Source organism: Xiphophorus maculatus, chromosome 10 (genome assembly GCF_002775205.1).
Source record: "Xiphophorus maculatus strain JP 163 A chromosome 10, X_maculatus-5.0-male, whole genome shotgun sequence".
Classification (NCBI taxonomy): Eukaryota; Metazoa; Chordata; class Actinopteri; order Cyprinodontiformes; family Poeciliidae; genus Xiphophorus; species Xiphophorus maculatus.
Window position 1 is genome coordinate 6352534 of NC_036452.1, and position 19478 is coordinate 6372011.

At 38.3% G+C, this 19478-nt stretch overlaps 2 protein-coding genes across 8 annotated transcripts in view; one reads left to right on the top strand and one right to left on the bottom strand.

The window, feature by feature from the left end:
• afap1l2 (actin filament associated protein 1 like 2) overlaps positions 1 to 1079 on the top strand; it is a 54823-nt gene extending 53744 nt beyond the window's left edge. For all 7 annotated transcript variants that reach the window (XM_023340691.1, XM_023340694.1, XM_023340692.1 and 4 more), the window contains 3 exons: positions 38 to 225; positions 314 to 526; positions 618 to 1079. In XM_023340691.1, the coding sequence (XP_023196459.1) occupies positions 38 to 225; positions 314 to 526; positions 618 to 644 (428 nt within the window). In that variant the 3' untranslated portion in view covers positions 645 to 1079. The remainder of the gene's footprint in view (positions 1 to 37; positions 226 to 313; positions 527 to 617) is intronic.
• Positions 1080 to 1172: 93 nt separating this feature from the next.
• On the bottom strand, positions 1173 to 19109 carry vwa2 (von Willebrand factor A domain containing 2). The gene is made up of 14 exons (XM_005804405.3): positions 19012 to 19109; positions 13230 to 13291; positions 10835 to 10909; positions 9724 to 9857; positions 9528 to 9637; positions 7840 to 8037; positions 7064 to 7197; positions 6794 to 6923; positions 6103 to 6158; positions 5913 to 6020; positions 4804 to 5385; positions 3255 to 3806; positions 2782 to 2904; positions 1173 to 2157 (listed from the first exon to the last, which is right to left on the bottom strand). The coding sequence occupies exons 2-14, from the start codon at positions 13279 to 13281 to the stop codon at positions 2027 to 2029; spliced, it is 2385 nt and encodes a 794-aa protein (XP_005804462.2). The 5' UTR covers positions 13282 to 13291; positions 19012 to 19109; the 3' UTR covers positions 1173 to 2026.
• Between the last annotated feature and the right edge of the window lie 369 nt (positions 19110 to 19478).

Here is a 19478-nt window from a genome sequence, read left to right on the forward strand (position 1 = left end):
GTAAAGGTTTTGACAGCCAGATGTCTGGTGTGTTCAGATCCTAAGCAGCAAGCTCAGCTGGAGGCCTGTCTGAAGCAGAAGGAGGAAGCATGTCGGGAGGCGGAGCGCCGCAGGGTGGAGGTGGAGCTCCGCCTGGTAGAAGTGAAGGAAAGTCTGAAGAAGGTGGAATCGGGACCCTTCACACTGGGAACCACACTGGACAGCAGCCTCCAGGACTCCCCGGCAGTGAGCTTCTCCCGCTCTAAATACCCAGGGCTCATCCGTTTGGTGCATGAACTCAACACTTTCTCTCTCCATCATTTTTGTCTTTTAGACTAAAGCTGCAACCCTGCCTCATCCACAAACATCATCATTATCAATATCAACACAAGCAGCATCACCGTTACCATCATCATCATCTTCGTCATCTTCCCAGCCCTCCAACAACAGCGTGAGTGTAGATTGTCCTGTAAACTCTGCCTCGGCTCTTAAAAACAGGCCCACTTCCATCATCGCCACAAAAGGAAACGTCCTGCAGAAAGCCAAGGTGAGACTGGACTGCAACAAATGCTGAAGCTACAGCTTTAATTAAGTCATTATTTTTGAGTTAAAGTTGATTTTGCTTTTTCTTTTTGTAGGAATGGGAGAAAAAATCCACTGCTTAGATGGAAACTTCTTGAATCTGCACAAATATTACAACCATGTGGAATTAAACTGATTTCTTCCCAAGACTTAAAAAAGGCCAGGAGACCGAAGCAGATGCTGAAAACTTCTTGAACGCCACTGGATTCCCTAATAACATGAGTTTTCTCATTTGTTTTATTTTCAAAGGAGCAAATTTAAGTTACTCCATTAAGGCCAGTGTTGCAGAAACAAGAGTGCAGCACATTTTAAAACCACTAAATATTTTAAACAGGAAAAAAAAAATCCCCTTACTAAATTGTCTATTGTGTAAAATTTAGACTGTAGCTTGGTTCATGTATGCTGGTAGCCAAGATGTAAATAGATGTACACCATTTATTCAGCCTTTTGGCTTGTTTGTATTGCTAGCTACAACTGCACTTTTTATTCAAATAAAAAAAAATATCCTGGAAAAAAACACACTGCTTGTTTTTGATGTTATATTTTCAATCTTGTTTGACAAAAAGTGGATACAGTTTGTCTCAAACGGTTACTGTTTCATTTTATTTTTTTAAAAGCTCTTTGGTTTCTTTAAACAATGTTCTCATTTGCTGTAAAACACAACATATTCAGATCAATATTCTGTCGAGTGCTCGAATATCTTCGAGTGCTATAGTTTTAGCTTCACCTGGGTCAAATTCACTGAAGAAATGCTACATTACTGCATTTTAGACAATAAAATTTTTATTTTCTTAGTTAAAAATTGACTTAACTTATTTATTTATTTGCATCTTCTAGTGTTGAATAAAAAAGGCGTAAGAGGTTAAATAAAAATTTGTATAACGTAAATTTTTTTTATTCGACTAATCGTCAGAATAGTCAATTACTAAACTAATTTTTAGGGGAAATAGGCAGAAATGTGGGGTACGAACTCATACATCACCATTTCTTAATGGCTGCCCCAAAGCTGTGACCTGAATCCTGCTGACATTTTGTGGACCATCCTTATAAGCTGCGTCTGTGCCAGAAAGCCAACCATATTTAAATGCTTAACAGTTATAAAAGAAGTGGTTATTTATATTTATCCAGCCATAATTATTTTGTGTAAAGTTAGGATGACAGTCCATCATGACTGCCTGAACTGAGGTGAAGTTTTTAGCGTCAAAAGTAAAGAAACATTTTTTGGTTGGGAATTAGGAACAAAATCGGGACAAAGATAATGTTATTAACAGAGGTTATATTTTTTAGACAATTATTATTCAGTCAGCGTATAAAGACGTAAAAAAACAAACTTTACAAAAGTAGGGGGTCCAACATTAAATACTAAAAGAATAAACATCAGGTTTTTCTGTACTCCAAAAACATCCCTGGTTTTGAAGTGTTCATGTGTTTTGTTTTTTTGTTCCTCTGTATTATTTGTGTTGTGTCAGGCAGCGTGTCTCCGGCAGTGAAGTCTATAATGACGCAGGAGTTCCTGGTGGCTCTTCCTCTGTCTGCTCTTCTTCCTCAGACCAGCAGGCTTTGGAACGTCCCCTCTGGATGAGTTTTTACCGCTTCCTGAAAAGAAAGAAAAGCGCAGAACAGTTCTTGATATCTGCAGTCATGGCCAAAAGTTTTAGCTTCAACGCAAATGTAATCTGGAGGAGTCAGGAATTTGAAGTATTTTCCATTTCCAGACGAGTATTGACCCTTTGCACATAACACCACCGCTTCAAAACTCTTCTCACTCCTATGTTATATTGCCCAATAAGCATAGTAAAAAAGGTTGAAGAATTTCAGAAATAATTAAGGAGTTCATTCACTGCAAAAACATAAAATCTTTCCAACATTTTTTTTTTGTTTCTAGTGCAAATAGTGCACTTGAAATAAGATCTAACTAACTTCCAAGTAACTTTTCAATAGCTTCATTTAAGTCAATAATTCCTCAATACCGATTTTAAAGAAGTATTAGTTCCACTAAAAGATCATTTCACTGATGAGAATTTTTTTCCATGTTTAAGTGAAATAATTTTGCAGAGGAACTTGTACTTTTTAAATAAATTTAAACAGATTATTAACTAAAAACAAGCTCCTTCCTTGTTTTGTCTTATTTCAACTGTACTAAGATATTTGCATTAGAAACTAGATCAAAAATACTTGGTAAGATTTAGTTATTTTTTCTGCAGCGTTAGCAGCACTTACGTCTTTCGCAGTGTGGCCCTTCATAGCCGCGGCACTGACACCTGAAGCTGGCTCCTGAGAGGGTGCAGATGCCATCATGCATACATGGGTTTGGCTTGCACAGGTTCACAGGTTTCCTCACCTCTGACAAAAACAAAACAACTATTTTCATGCAAGCAGATCATCAAAGCAAGTGACTTGGCAAGAAAAATAGGTATAGTTTCAAAACCTGTTGTAGATATAATGTACATATTTTGCATAAGAACTTACAGAAAAGCTGCTAAAGTGACAATCTCTTATTGCGTCCATAATCAAAAACATTTCCATTTTCTGTTCCTGTTTTGGTTTTGTTAGTCACGGTGGAGGGACCAGAGAGCTACATGAGGCTCTGAGTTTATAGAAACAAGACTTAATCATGCAAAATTCAATAAAAGTGATTATATCATATCTGTTTTAGCAGCTTAAGGTGAACAAATGGTTTTCAGTATTTTTACCTGAGCACACCATCTGAACCAGCACGTCCTCAAAGTACTTGAGATCCTCATAACTTGGTACAGAAATCATGTACTCCTCTGAACCTGCGATCATCAGCAGTTTGTCTCTCTGCATGTCTCCAATGCCGACCAGAAAAACCGAAACTCCGCTGTCTCTTATCTTCTGAGCCGGGACGACGGCATCGTCCCCACCCGAGCCGTCGGTCACCACCACCACGGCCTTGTTGACGCCCGGCCTGGCGCCGTTGGCTACGGTCAGGACTTTGGAGTAGATGTGGAGCAACGCCGCGCCGGTCGACACCCCGCCGCCCATGTAGCTGGCTTCCCCCACGGCCTTGAGGATGGCAGAGCCGGACTCGTGCGCGTCCAGGCCAAAAACGGTGGTGGCTCTGCGGTTGTAGGCCACCAGGGCGACCTGAGCCACGTCGCGGTTTACGTCAAACTGGACAGAGATGCTTCGCACAAAGTCCTGCAGCGTGGCAAAGTTCTCACGGCCGACTCCAACAGAGGCATCCAGGGCGAACACCAGGTCTGCTGCATGACCCAGACATCCTGAAAAAAAACAAAAAAAAACAAAATGGAGAGTATTTAATATAAATGCATGCATGCATACATCAACTTTCTACCTACAAAGTTTATGTAGGTAGAAAAGGAAAACTAAAGGGACACTCAAGTAAACACAAAACTGTGTGCAAACTGGAATCAATTAAAGTGGATTTAATAGATTAACATTAAATCAATGCCACCGCATTTTAAGTGCTACTACATTAAAAATATATATGTTTAGGTATATGTTTGCCAGCAGTGAAACATATGAAACAATTTTGAGGTTGCTTTGAAATGCTTCAGTTTAATAACACTGATTTTATCTGGACTTAAAGCTGCATAATGTATTTTACAATTTTCTTTCTGCATATTTCACACCGTTTAATGGCAGAATGATATACAGAAAATTTGAAAAAAAAAAAAAAAATCAAGCTCCTCCACCTCCTCTTAGAGCGACTACTGCCATATGTAGAAAAGCACCACTACCAGTCAGATACAACCAATCAGAGCCAGGAGGAAGGTGTTAGCGCTGCCAATCATGCTCATGTACTCACTGCTAAATGTGTTAATGGCAAAGAAACAACTTACCATTAACTAGCTTAGCATTTGTGGCATGCTGTGATGTCAGGAATAACCTGAAGCATCACAGAGAGCAAGGTTGAGGGTGTGAGCAGCGTGTACCGAAGCATGATTGACAATGCTGAGACTCCTCCATGCTCTGATTGGTGTTTTCTGACCATGTCATGTATTTCTGTAGTTAGCACTGGGAGAATGCAAAGGAACATTTTTTCACAGATTATTTGTTTCATTCCACAGTGTCATGACATGGTGACAGTTTTAACGAAATAAGTAAAAAAAAAACATATTTTTAATAAAAGTTAAGTTTCTTCATTTTCAAAGAAAATAAAAATAGAACATGTTTAGTCTTTTTGGACATTTTTACCAGGCGTGTCAATAAATTGCTGTGAAATATCTGAGTAAGTCACATCTGGACAGCGTTTACCTTGCGTGTCCACGCTGCAGATCTTGGCCTTCAGCTCCGGTATCTTCCCGACGAGCCGGTCCGGTGACGAGTACGTTAGAGTTCTCTGCGGATTTCCTGTGATATTATTCAGCTCCGCCTTCAGTCTTTCCGGTCCGACCCCGATCAAGAAGATCTCTCTGTCTCGAGCGTATTTTGAGGCCTCCACCACGTCATCAGCAGCAGGTGTGGCGGCGAGCAGCACCACCACGCGGGGGAGGTCATCTGAGACGTCGGCGAACACCGGCTCGCTCACAAAGCCGTGACGGGTCACATGTCGGAGCGCCTGGCCCGCCAGGGGCAAACCACCAGGTGGTTGCAGAGCATCCACAGCCTTCAGGAGATTCCTCGTGTTTCCTTTAAATCTCCCGACCTGGGCTTCCACTCTGGTCTCCCCACCGAACACGGCCAGGCCGACTTTACTGGGGCTGTCGGAGCCGATGACGGTCTGCAGGAAGCGCTTTAAGAAGGATTTGAGACGAAGGAAGTCCTCTAAAGTGAGCGTCGCAGAGCCCTCCAGCAGGAAAAGCAAATCAATGGAGCAATCCAAGGACAAAGCAGGAGCTGCGGGAGCACCAGAGTTCAGAAGTAACTGGTAACTTTTATTTGAGTAACTTTTTTACTAGGCTGTTCTTTTTACTTTTACTTGAGTAATTTAAGTAGTTGAGTAAAATTTCTGGATTTTCTGCCCACTGAATGAAAAAACAAACAAACATGTTTTAACCAAAAATTCATCACACTTGCAGTTTTTGTAAAAGTTTTATATATTTTTTTTTATTATTGAAAGAAACTGATTTGGAAAAAATATATTTTTGCCTGATTTGGTTATTTTTCTGATACGTGAATTATTGTCATTTTTGCCCTTAAAATGCCAAAATTTCCATGTAACTTTATATTTTTGTCCATTAGATTGTGTAATTTTAAAATATTTTTACCAAATATTGCCTACTTTTTACTTTTACTTGAGTAAAAATATGTTGACGTAGTGTTACTCTTACTTGGGTACAATTTCGGGGTACTTTACCCACCTCCAAGGATTTATGGTAAATTAGTTTGATAAGAAAAGACTCTGAGTTCGGGATTTTACTGACCACAGTGTGGGTCTGATCCATAGCCAGGTGGACACACACAGTGGTAGAGCTCTAGTCCTTGTGATACACAGGTTCCCCCGTTGAGACAGGGCTGAGAGTCGCAGGGGTCTAGTGACGATGAGGAGAAGGTCAGCATCATTAAGGAGAGCAAACAGCAGCAGGAGGCAAAGGAAGGAGAGGATAAGTTCACCTGAACAAACAGTCCTATGGCAGACGGTCTTGTGTCTCCTGTAAACTTTGCTGTACCTGTGAAACACATGATGGTTGTTCACTAACGTTAGTTAGTTAACAAAACAAAAAATTTCTACAGAAGAAGGATAGGGCCACTGAAAAAAAGAACTTTGACTTTTGAATTAATTCAATTCAACTCAATTCAAAAAACAATTTATTGATCCCAGATGGGAATTAAATGTTGTAACTCATATTAAGTCAAATTCTTCAGAGTTACTGTAGATGGTAATGGCAGGAAAGATCTCTTGTAGCAGTCTGTGTTGTAGTGAATTTGAAGAAGCCTCTGACTAAAGACACTGTTTTCCCAAAGCAGGCTCTTGAAGAGGACGGTGTGAGAAAATCCTGCTGTGAACTTTACCATATGCTTCAAAAGCAATTAGTTACAGTGGATTTTATTAAATAGTACCATAATAATGAAGGCTGAATAGAAACACAAGTCATGCTTCCAAGATTTTAATTTGTAAAACTGCTTAAATAATTTATCCTTTTTGTTCTAACACACAATTACAAATTAGTTTTGTTTAAATTTTAAGGAATAGCCATAAATAGTTTTCAAGCATATCATTACAGTTTTCAACAACAAAATCAAACTGTGAAGAGTTTTTTTTACTATTTTTATTTGAGTGAAAAAGGTTTCCATGCTGACTGACCTGTAGAGCGGGCAGAGAGACGTGGACGGGGCATATCCCTTGGAGCCTTTCCAGCACATGAAATTCCCCTGCAGCTCTTTCACCGTCTCCAGTGTCTTCCTCTCACAGGGGAAGGACTCGGCCCGACAGCCTGAAGGACGAGACGAGACACGACGAAAGGCGAAACGCCGAGGATCGGTTGATGAAAGGGAGGAAGCGCGACGACACTTCAAACCTAACCGAATGAAGGAAAAGGTCTGTAAAGATTTATAATCGGAAAACGACTCCCACCTGCCGGCGTAGCGCTGCAGAAAGAGAGCATGCTCAGCGATGTGGACAGGCCGTTAACGGCATCATGGAAATGATCGGCCAAGAAGACATGACTTTCCACTGGCTCACTGGCAAGGGCGTGTAATTCTTCCCATCTGTAAAACAAACTGTTAGTTTGCTGGTTTTGAAACTTTATCGCAAATTACCACATGTCCTCGAAAGTGTCTTTGCACATGATTACTATTTCGCTGATTATTTTCCTCCAACTAGTCGAATATTTTTTACACCACATAAAACTTTACGATCATGTGCAAAGCTTACTGGAAACTCTTTCCAAGGTGAATGCAGAAGTGATTTAATATTAAAGAAAAACTTTTAGTCAAGAGAGAAAGGTTCGTTTAAAAAACTAGAAGCGAGAAGTACAATTGTTTAGGTGTGTAGTGAGGAGTTAATTCTTTGTTTTTCACTATTTAAATAAGTAAAAATATAAAAATGATCTGCTAAACAAATACATGAAGGTTTGATTATGTTTTCTTTTATGAGTTCTTCTACAGACAAAGTCATAGAAGTTTAGAAAAATATACTGGAAAAATTCTACACTTTTTTCTGATCTATACTTTCTGCTCTTTTCTTGGACAGAAATATAAATATTGTTTATTTCTCTATTAGTTTTATCTTGTATTTTGCTTTTTTTCCTGATGTTTTTTGTTTTGTTCAGCAGAAGTGTGTTTTTCTTTTTTACTTGTGTGTGGAAAAGTTAAAAATGACCGAAATGAATCAATAATCATCACCCTCACTTTGGGTACCGCAAACCGACGGCAAACAAAACCACGCCCGTCTGTTTCAGCTGAGCAGCGGCCTGGACCACGCCGCCCTGAGACCGGCCATCGGACAGAAGGACGGCGACGCGCGGGACGCCGGAGGAGTTGCGGCCGCCCGGAAAACCTTTCTTCAGGACGTATTTCAGAGCCAGGCCTGTCTGGGTGCTGCCTCCTCTGAGAAGAGAACCGTTTAAACAGGATTCATCAAGTTTAAATTCAAAAATACTTTTTTAAAATCCTGATAGAATTAAAATAATAACCTATATAAATACTAATCAGCATGTTTCTGAGTATGTTGAAGGACGCAGAGACAGCCGGCACCAGTTCTAATCAGACGGCTGCTCAGCAGAAGGACATCCTATTCTTCATGTTTATAAAATGATAGTGTATAGCTTAATGGTGCTGATACAGTTATACTGTTTGTAGTAAAATGTTCTAGTCTATCTTATGAAATGTGAATCACGTTGCAGCTGCATATGTTGTGATTAGAGCTGAAACGTGCATTGTAACTAGGGATGATTTTCAATAAAAAGAGAGGTGCAGGCAGAATGTGCATTCAGAATAGGTGGAGATTGTAACTGAAGCACATCTCTGTCTGTTCTCCTCGCGAGTGAAAAGAATCTAACTCTCTTGTCTTTTCCTGTTTCTTGCATTTTTTTCAATATTCTATCACAGGTGTCAAACTCCAGTCCTGGAGGGCCACTGCCCTGCAACTTTTAGATGTGCCTCTGCTGCACCACACCTGAATAGAATAATTAGGTCATTAGCAAGGCTCTGGAAAACTTATCTACACAAGAGGGAGGTAATTAAGCCATTTCATTTGAGTGTTTTGTAGCTGTGGCACATTTAAAAACTGCAGGACAGCGGCCCTTGAGGACTGGAGTTTGACACCCCTGTCTAGGTGATTCAAACCTGACAAATCCCAAAAGGGAAATTAAATAAATTCAGCTTTTCCCAAGTGGATCAGCTGATCCCTGTCGTAAAACACCCTGTTGCCATGGTTACACGTCACAACAAAATATAGCAACAATACAAAGAAGTCCAACCACACAGAATCCAAAAGAAGAAGGAACAGAAGTCCCAAAAAAAGCAATTTTCTTCCAAAAAGAAGGAATGAATGTTTGAAAAAAGTCTCAATAAATGCACAGAGCTACTCCAACGTGCTGCCGCCCTCAGCGGCGCAATTTGCCAAAAAGAATGTATGAAGTCTTCATCAATGTTTACGACTGTTGTAATGAAGTGTCATTTGTTAAATAATGACACTTTTAATGCAAAGTTATCACTTCATGGGCTTTTAATGCAACTTTAATGCATCACTATTTATGACACTTATTGACAACAGTTGTAAACATTTACAAAGACTCGTTCATGTTCCTGACAGTATTACGTCAGTCTTATGCACACACTTATGTTCACACATATTCACACCCAATATGTGAATATGTGTCATCAGGAACCATGAGGTTCAGATACCAGAACATAGATTGTTTTGTTTTTTTTGACAAAAAGACTTTTGTAATTGAAAAATGCCAAATGAATGTGTAGCTGCTTGCTGGTGACACAAAAACGAATAGAGTGAGGACTCTTTCTTATTTCCTCCAACTCAGCTGCTATCTTTGCTATCTTAGAGAAGGAACAGAGGCAAACCAGAAGTTTTCACACACCTGTATGAAACCTTCTTTAAATGCTTCTTCAGCTCCTGCTTGGTGGAGAACGAGTCCAAAGGAAACTCAAGGCGAGGAATGGAGCCAAACTGAATCAAACCGACTCGTACCTGCACCGATCCAGAGAAAAAAGGGATATTGATCGATTTTGATGTAGAGCATGAGGAAGAAAACAATGTTTTGATGGAGAACAAACCTTATTTGAAGCAATGTTTAGGGCTTCACAAAGCTTGACTGCGTAATGCTTGGCCCTCTCGAAGGTGCCCTTCCCGATGCTGTAGGAGCCATCCATGAGAAAGAGGATGTCTATGACTGCTGAGCACTGCATCACTTCCCATGAACACAAAAACACACAAAAATAGTTTCTATCTAGACATTCCTGCATTAAATCAACTTCCTCGCACGTTCGTGTTCGTTTCACGGTCCAGTAAGCGGGACAATGCAGTTATTGTGCTGCTGACAGCAAAGAGAGTCCGACATCAAGATCATTGGGACATTTTTCTCTCATTAAATCCACTTTTGAATAAAGTTTCACATGTTTCAGTAGTTTTGATTATATAAATAAATAGAGCTAATCTTAATGACGGTCAGGCAAATATGATCAGAGCTTTCAATGCTGTAATAAGTTTAATTCAAAAAAAGTATTTTCCAGTAGATTTTACAAAGTACCACACTCTTTTTATTTTGTTAAAAATGTACAAATGATGTTTTAGTGACCCAAATCAGCTTATTTATTAAATAAAACAAACAGTAGCACAAAAGCCAGAAAAACTGACTGAATTATTCTTATTTGACGACAGATGAAAGTGTCAATATTGGGTTTAAAAGTATTATCTTATGAAGATTTACACCTTCACCTGAATAATGGAGTAGCAGGAGTAATTACTTGCCCTGTTTTTGACATAAACATTAATTTGGTCACTTGCTACATTCCCATTTATCTACTAAACCTGTTATTGGGCGTCTTCTCTAAATGCACAATAACAAGTAAGGATCCTAATTCATGTTAAGACGTTTGCGACATTTGATTTAAACTACAATCAAATGTCACAAAGTGATGAAAACAGCCCTTTCTCGTCTGAATGCCTCTTTCTGTATTTTTTAACTTGCTGCTTACTTTTGAATTTGAGATGAAGTTTTGGTATTGTTCTTGCATGTTCAAAACTTTCCAACCTCTTTATAAAGGAGGTTTTGTATATTTTAGTTGGATGCCATTCAGCTCAACCTCCACTTTTTGTTTTCTACATTTAAAAGTTTTACATTCACCACATATTTTTATACTTTTTTTTACAGCATTAAATACTCACTTTCTGCTGCTGAGTTGATTTTTGCTATGGTCTCATGGCTGGTCTGGATCTCCTGCACAGAGGCCGGCTGCGTGACTGGGAGGGACATGAAGGTAAGGATAAAAATCTATATTTCTTTTGAACATGTAATATAGAATTAAAACTCATTAGATATTTGTGTCTGAACCACCATTTTCCCAAAATGGTGACACAAAAACACTATCTTGGAGTTTTTGTGCCAAATTTGTTGAGGTATTTTGGACAAAGTTCCTCAAGATAAATCTGACACAGATTGTGAGAGGAATGAAATACAAAATCAGAAAAACCCAAAGTCTTCTTACTTAATTCCCTTTTTTGTTAAATTGAGTCAAAATTAATTTAGCACACTTCTGGAATATGCAGCTCAGTTTTAAGAACATACTTTAGTGGTGCTTTCGCACCAAACGCGTTATGGTGCATTCACTCCAAACGCGCCTGACGCTCAAACACATTTCGAACGTCAGGTTTACATTCAAAGTCTATGTGGAGCGTCGGACGAGTAGGACACGCTCGACGCGTGAAATGCTCAAAGCCCTCCAAACGGTTCAAATCGCGCCGCGCTCGACGCTCAAAACGCGTTTGGTGTGAACGCTCCAAAAGTGCACACGCTTCGAGCTTGAAGCATCAGACGCGTTTTTGACGCGGATAACGCGTTTGGTGTGAACGCATCATCAGTGTTCTCATCTTTTCACTATTCAATTTACAAAAAAAAGTCTTTTTTGTGTGTTTTGGTGAGATATTTTTGATATATATTTTCACTTAGAAACAACAAACGTTTTAATTCAGGAAGAGTCCAGAAATCAATATTTGGTGGAATAACCAGGAGGTTTTCAATGGGATTCAATGCAGTGGGCTCTTAAGGTTTTCCAGAGCTGCATATTGCTTATTGTATTGAGTGATATTTGCCCATAAACTGCCATATAATTTTGTTTCTTAATTAAGGGTATACAGGTGAAAAACTAATCAAACTCAAAACAATCAAACAGAAACCAAAGCGTGGCTGAAAACACAGGAAGTCTAGAAAAAACAGCCTGAATAACAGGGACGACTTGGAGAAAAGCCCAACCGCCAGAACAATGAACAAAGACAAAGATCCAACAGCGGGAAAAGCAAGGAAGTAATAAAAAGGAGTGTTACTGAGCTACCGGCTCGTAGTAAAAGGAAAGAAAACACATTACATAACAGTCATGATGACAATAATAACGTCTGACTACACTGTCCATGACATTAGTCTTCCTAAAATGCCCTAAACCATCAGTTCAGGTGACTTAAAGAGCCAGCGATCATTAGAGGGAAGCACCACCTGCAAACCGGCGGCCTGCTCCGACCTCTTCACCACACTGACCCCGATTCCAACATCATTCAAAGTGAAAGCTTAGGGGCCGCAGTGGGCAGTTTTTTCACGGTCAGTGAGGCCTCAAAGCTCAGAACAAAAAGCTTGTCTGTTCACCGTAGGTCCTCTTGTGTCTTTAATGTCTGCAGAAATAATTGCAGTGGATTTCACATTAATTCCACGCAAGTCTGGGAACTTTTTGCTCCACAGTTTTACCTTAACAAAAACACCGTTGTCCTACATCGAATTTTCTAGTTCTGAATTATTTCTGCAATATGTTGACAGCAGACTCACAGAAGAGGGTGAAACAGTCTGGTTTTGAAAAGTTCAAAGTCTTCAAACGACCTATCATAAATTCTATACCTGCTGCTAAAGCTGTCATTTTTTGAAAACAGCTTCAAGATTATATTTACCTCTAAATCCCTCCTTTTCCCTCAGGCAAATACCAATACTTCTGACTGAAAAGGAGCTATGAAGACAAAATGTTGCTATGTCATTTCTAGAACTTCTTTGCACATTTAGATATCAAAAATGTTGCTCATTTGAGGGAAGGTAAAGGTAGCACACTAGCTAACGGCAAAGAAAACTGACTGTTTTTTCTCAAAAAACAGTAAAAGTGCAGGAAATCGTCTGAAATGTGATGCAGTCTTTAATGATTTTGTTGTATAACCTGTCCCAGGATAAAACTTTATTCCTGACCTACTTTGTTTCTTCCTTGGTCTTCATGATGCTCTTTGTTCATTACTATGCTCCAACATGATTATATTTACTAATTGGGTGATTTAATCAGAAAGGACATTGTTGTGCTAGATTTTATTTAGTGGTATCAGAATAAATTGGTTTTGTACACATGCACTTCTTTTATGATTTGACGAAAAACATCCAAAGTCAAACATTTCTTACAATTCCACTATTTGGGCCAAAAACACATCTTGAAGTTGCAGAATATTTCTCCTTAAAAGTGACGTCCATGATGGAAACTATTCCTCCGTTAAGTACACCAGACAATAATAAAATGTAAAACAATATAATCCATCAACCAACCTTGAAGGAGCAGCAAAATGAACAGAAGGACAGTGCACATATCACGGTACATGTTGGGACACCTGCAGTTTACAAACAAGAAAACACACTTAGATGTCAGCAAGAAAATGCATGATGAAAGCTCAGAAAAATAAACATTTTACAAAAGAAATGTTTTTTTCTTTTTCAGAGTATTTCTGCTCTGACATAAATAACATAAAGTTACAGCAGGAAGTGTCAATGAACACATTTGTGAATATTTTAAAAACCTACTTTAATGGTAACTGTATTTTTTAAAAACTTCTTCCGCTGACATACTAATATGTCCGTATTAGTATGGAGCCATTACCGTACTATTAGCATGACTTTTTCAACGAAACGTATGAGTAAAATAAACCAAATCATTTCATCTCCCTCCATGTGTGGAAAAACAATTTCATCACGCAAAGCCCACTTCTTAGTCACCCTCTAAAAATCAAGAGTAAGCACGTGAAATTGTTTTGACTAGGCCTTAAAGCAAGAAGAACGTTGAATCTGATAAGTTTGGGGGAAGGACTTCTGAGGAATGTGTGTGAAACAGGCATTTAATTGGTGAGTTAGTGTAACAGCGCCTTGCAGAAATATCCCTGACCTTTTTCACATTGTGATACATTGAGTGTATTTATTTGTTTTTTAGACAGAACAAAATGTAGGTCACAGATGTGAATTGAAAATGCAAGAATTTCTTTTTCTTTTTAAATAAAAATATGAGAGAATAAAAGTGAAATGCATTTGTATTTATCTCCTAGGAGTCAGTAATGTATGCCGTAGAAAGTCAATCTGCTGCAGAAATGCAAATTTTACAAAGTGCACAACTAATGCTACTTATTAAAAATACAATTTTACTACTGTTTACTACAAATGTCTTTTACTACATCGCCACAATATCTTAATAAGAATATATAATGACTTGGAATTAATGAATACTAAAATCAACAGTGTTAATGTCTTTTTGTTTTGGGTTTCTTACAAACCCTAAATAATGAAGCTATTATAGAAGATTCTATTTACATTTTAACAACTAATTTTTATTGAAGAACCTGTTTAAGCCATAAACTACTCGATGACTTTACCCTCTTACCTTCTAAAGCATTTCATTTTTGGCACTCAAAAAATTCAGTTCTTCACAAATTGATATTGTTTACTGCAATGTTGTGAAATATTCCAGGCCTACTATTTGCTAATCATGTGACTTCTAAATGTAGTTGGTGGCTCTGGATTATATTTAGGGGTATCTGAGTAACAGGGAATGCATCACCACACCGTTTACACTTGAAAAGATTTTCTCCATCCAATCTGACTGAGTTAGAAGAATGAGCCAAAAATTTGCTCTGAACATTTTCATAACTGGAAGAGACGTACAAAAAAAGTCTGTATTTAACACCACTGTTTTAGTTTATTGTTTGTATTTGTACCTTTCACTAATACTACTTGTTGGACTTTCACATTTAATTCCAATAAAACAAATTAAAGTTGGTGGTTTTAAAGTGGAAAAAATTTTACAACTATTCCAAGTCACAGTAGATTTTAGTCTTTTATTATGGGTTTGGACTATTAAACATTTTCCCCAGACTTGATGGATTATATCTAATTAAAATATAACATGAACATATTACGTTTAAGAGAACTTCAGCTGAATAGGTTAATTTGGTGAACTGATTGATGGTGGAGGGATCCAGAGGAATGCTTGTGAAGAAGCTGCCAACTTTTAAGACAGGTGTGTGTGTTGTGTGTGTGTTCATATTCCTTCTATGTAGGCACGCCTGTCTGCAAGCATGCATGTCTTAAACTGCTTCCCCAGTGGAGAAAAATGAAATCTCTTGTCATCAAGTCGTAGCAGAGAGTGTTCCACGGTGCGTCCAGGTCCTGTGATGATGCTTATCGTCTCTGGTCTTCTCGGCTAGCCGTCGCCACGTCCGCTCTGCAGATCTCTATCAGAGACACAGAGTCTCCTCTTAAAGTGACGTTCCGTCCTGCACACAATTCTATCTCTGTCTCAGAAACACACACACACACACACAGAGGGCCTCCCTGGCACGTCTGTCCTCTTTGCCTACCTCTGTGTGTTCAGCTGAGTGGCAGCCAGGATATTATGGCCCAAACTTATCAGCAGCCAGAGTTAATCAGACCTTATCTGCAGCTCCTCAAACCTAAATGTGTGGCCAACAACGACCATAAAGTAAACAACGCTGACAGATGACAGATGAAGTTATGAGGTCGGGTTATGAGCTCAGTTAACTTTTTTGCTTAACCTTTGAAATCCAATCAGGAGGGGGAAAAAAGTTGTTGTTCATGCTTTTAATTCTGCTTTCTAAGCACAGCCAATTATTATTTCTAGTGTCGTTTTGGTCTGTAAACGTCACAAGATCACTGACATGCTTCAGAGTAAAGTACTCAAAGACATGAGTGATTTCCAACCATTTTTTTTTTTTTTACCATTTTACCAGATTGTCAAAAGCTTTATGGAAACAAAAAAGATTCTAAACAAATCACATGCTACTGTAATAGTAACCACTATGAACATTTTCACATTTTAAGTTAGGTTACAACCATATAGTTATTAAAGGTTTGGATTTTACCTGAAAGATAAACAAAAAAAAGAGTAACTATACCTTTTTAACTTTTATATAAAGAAAAGTTAAGAAGACTTATAATTGTAATGCATGATGCTGCCACCACCTTGTTTTACCGTGGGGATTTGATTGTCTCATCTGACCTTCCAACATTGCACAGTAAGCTAATAAATACTAGTAAGTACTAATAAGGTCATTTCAAGAAGGAATTGAACTGCAAAAACACAAAATCTTACCATGTATTTATTGTCTATTTCTACTTGAAATAAGACAAAAACTAACTTACAAATAACATTTCGACAAAATATATATGTTTCTTCTAAGTAAATAATTCCCTAATTGTTTTTAAAAATTACTAGTTCTTTTGGCATATTACTTCACTTATGACAAGACATTTTCCCATGTTATAAGTAAAAAAAAAACTGCCAGTGAATCTGATGCTATTTTATAAATATTGAGGAATTATTTACTTAATATAAGCTTCTATATTTTACTGAAAAATGTTACTTATTTCAAGTGTGTTAAGATATTTGCAGTAGGAACTACAGCAAAAATACTAAGATTTTGTGTTTTTGCAGTGTGGTTTCACTGGTTAATGTTAGAGGTATTAGAGTAAAGGGGGCTAAGGATAAAAACACTTTTCAGATTATTTTTTCCAGTTAAAAATGATGCACAAATGTGCTCGTCTAGCACATAAAATCATAAGAAAATACATCAATGACTCAGGGTGCAACACAGGGTGTAAATACTTTTGTGGGGGGCTATAAGGATGTGCCGCCGGTTTGAAACGACTCTGGAGTCGGAAAGTGTCTCCACACTGTGCACTGTAATTAGCCCAAGTGCTACTTCTTGAACCGACTTCATAGAAAATCCAGAGAACTAACCTGTATTTGTGGCGCGTGTTACTTTGAGAAACATCCTAACGGTTTCAAATGCTTTAGGATGACTCAGCGGAAATAACCCCATTTAATACAACAAAGACGAGCGTGAAAATTCTTTTGTTTAGCGCAACATCTGTCTGATTAAAAGGTGCAGCTCCAATTCACGGCATAATAATGTAGACCGACGCCGTGGAATGTGTTGCAAAAGCAAGGTGGAAACCACACACAGAGAGGGATCAGTGCGCAAGGGGAAAACTCCCTAAGGGTTAAAAATATATATATAAAACTTCACATCGAACACAGATTCATGTAAAATGTTCAAATGAAAAAGTTGCCTGTGTAGAGATCTTTGAAATTAGATAACAATTTTCCAATCTAGGGTTGCAGGAAAAATCACATAAGATCCAAAGAAAATTCAATTTGTTGAGTTGAACTGTTGAGGAAAAGCAGAAACATTGTGCAACTTTGCTTAAGAACACTAGAAATAGAAAGGATATTGTGCTTTAATTAATTAACAAACTAATATAAAATCGCCTGGAAATAAACTAAAGGACTTTTAATTATTTTAGCTGCATAAATGCAGATTTTGTGCAATCTTTACACTCCAGCTGTCGAACTAAAGAATTAAAACACAAATATGCATTTTGGCCCCCCTCTCTGCCTGGGGTGTTTTGTTTGATGTTGATTTTCATGGTTTTGCCTTCTGGTTTGCAGGTTCAGGTCTGTCATAAATGGGTCACATGTCAGGGGTCAGCACCAAACTGTTAACAGGTTGTTTACATTGGCTGACAAGCCACAGAAACTAGTTAACTCAACTAACCAACTTAATTTTTGTAACTTTTTTACCCATTCAATTTATAATGTTTAGTTTTTATTCTGTGTAATTATGCATGAGGTTTTATTGTTGTTGTTGTTGTTTTGAATTCGGCGGCAGCAACAATCCGCCAGTGAATCCCAGCGCACTACTGTCACGTGGTCAAAGGGGCATAATTTGATTGGCTAGAAGCCGCTGGACTCCATCTGTTGCGTTTCTTTTTTAGCTTGTGTCACTAGGAGGTCACTATATTTGCAGGGAAACTTTTGGAGGTAAAGTTTTGAAGATTAACTTTTGCAGAATTTCTTTGTGGACAAAAGTTAAATGGAATTACATTTCTATGCAATTCTCTTACAAGTTCTGTGCTGATGTTCAACTCCACTCCTGTCTCATAATAATACATAATCAGGTCTCTGCAGAATTTTCCAACATAGCAAGGAGGTAACACAGCTACTAATTCAGCTGTCATCTCCAACATGCAGGAAATCTACTTTTGTTGATAATTGTTGCTTCTCAACAATTAGGGAAATGGTTGGTTTGGGTGCAACTTATTAGCAGGAAAATCCTTCCCTGTCAAGCCATTTTGTTGGAAAGTGATACAGTATTGTGAGAGAACACCTTAACAAATGATTTAAATTTTCCTTTTAAAGCAGCCATTCTGCCTTCCTGATTCAAATCAGCTCCTCTCTCCACAGAAGCCCAGTTTATGATTGACCTAGTTTGGTTTTAAATTGTATTTATTGGTATAATCAAGGCAGACCACACAACAGATGCATGTATTGGAAACTTACAGCTGAAAAAAAATTACCAGATTTTAAATGGCAGCAGTTAAACTCGAACCTCCTCAGTAAATCTCAAGTCTCACCTTAGTAGACATTTTAAAATGGCGCAAGACTAATTAGAAGTTTTTCAGTTTGTTGTTGAAAATGAGAAAAGTCAGAAAAATGTGTTCATTGTCACGACTGCATGACTGATGGATGAATGTAGTTGATATTTTTTGTGCTAAATCTCAACTTGTGTTTGATATTTAAAAGAACATATGGAGGTGATGTTGGAAGATTAAAACAAGAAATCTTTGCTTTTTTGTTGATTTTAATCTCACTAAATATTTAAAAAATAGCCTATTTTATTGTACATGTTGCTGCAGTGTCTGTGTTGTGCACAAAAAAAAATCAATTATCTTGTTAGCTTTCATTGCTAACAGCATTTTGCCCAATTACCAAGCAAAGCAATTGATTTTGAAGTTTTGATATCCAAATCCAAATTTGCACGCCAGACAAATAAAGCATAGATCATAAATAGCCATCAGTGATCACTTTCCTCCACTACACAACTGTCAGTACTTGAGTTGAATTAATGGCAGTCCATTAGTTTGATAACAATCACTTTAAAGTACCAGGAAACACATCGCTGCACTTTACAATCCAGGGCATTCTGTCCGCGACTACCAGGCGACCAAAACAAACGCACCCCCAGAATTTGCCCCGTTTCCTCACCTTGCGCTGCGCCGTATCCACCTGCCCTTCCAGAACTCCTCTCTCCGTTGCCGCTGCTGGGTTTTTTCCGCTCCAAAGAGCAACAACTGCACCTCCTGCTAATGAGCACCTCCAGTGTACCTGCGTGTCTCCTCTCATCCCGCAGCGTGACGCCGGGGAAGGGGCGTAACAAAGAAACACGAACCAACTCCCTGTCTTGTTTTTTTTTTTTTTTTTTAATTGTGTGTAAAAGCGAAACAGCGCGTTGCTTTTTCTGTCAAGTTAATGTCCAGCGATGTAACTTTTTCCATTAGCAAATCTAATCTGACCATAAAAACCCATTCAGACATAGAAGTATGATTTTCTACAGCAGAAATATAGATTATAAATGCATAATAGGCCAACCCGCCACTGAGTTTTTTGTGTTGACGTCACAAGAGGTACAACACTGACTGACTGGTATTAGCATACACTAAGATAGGGATTTT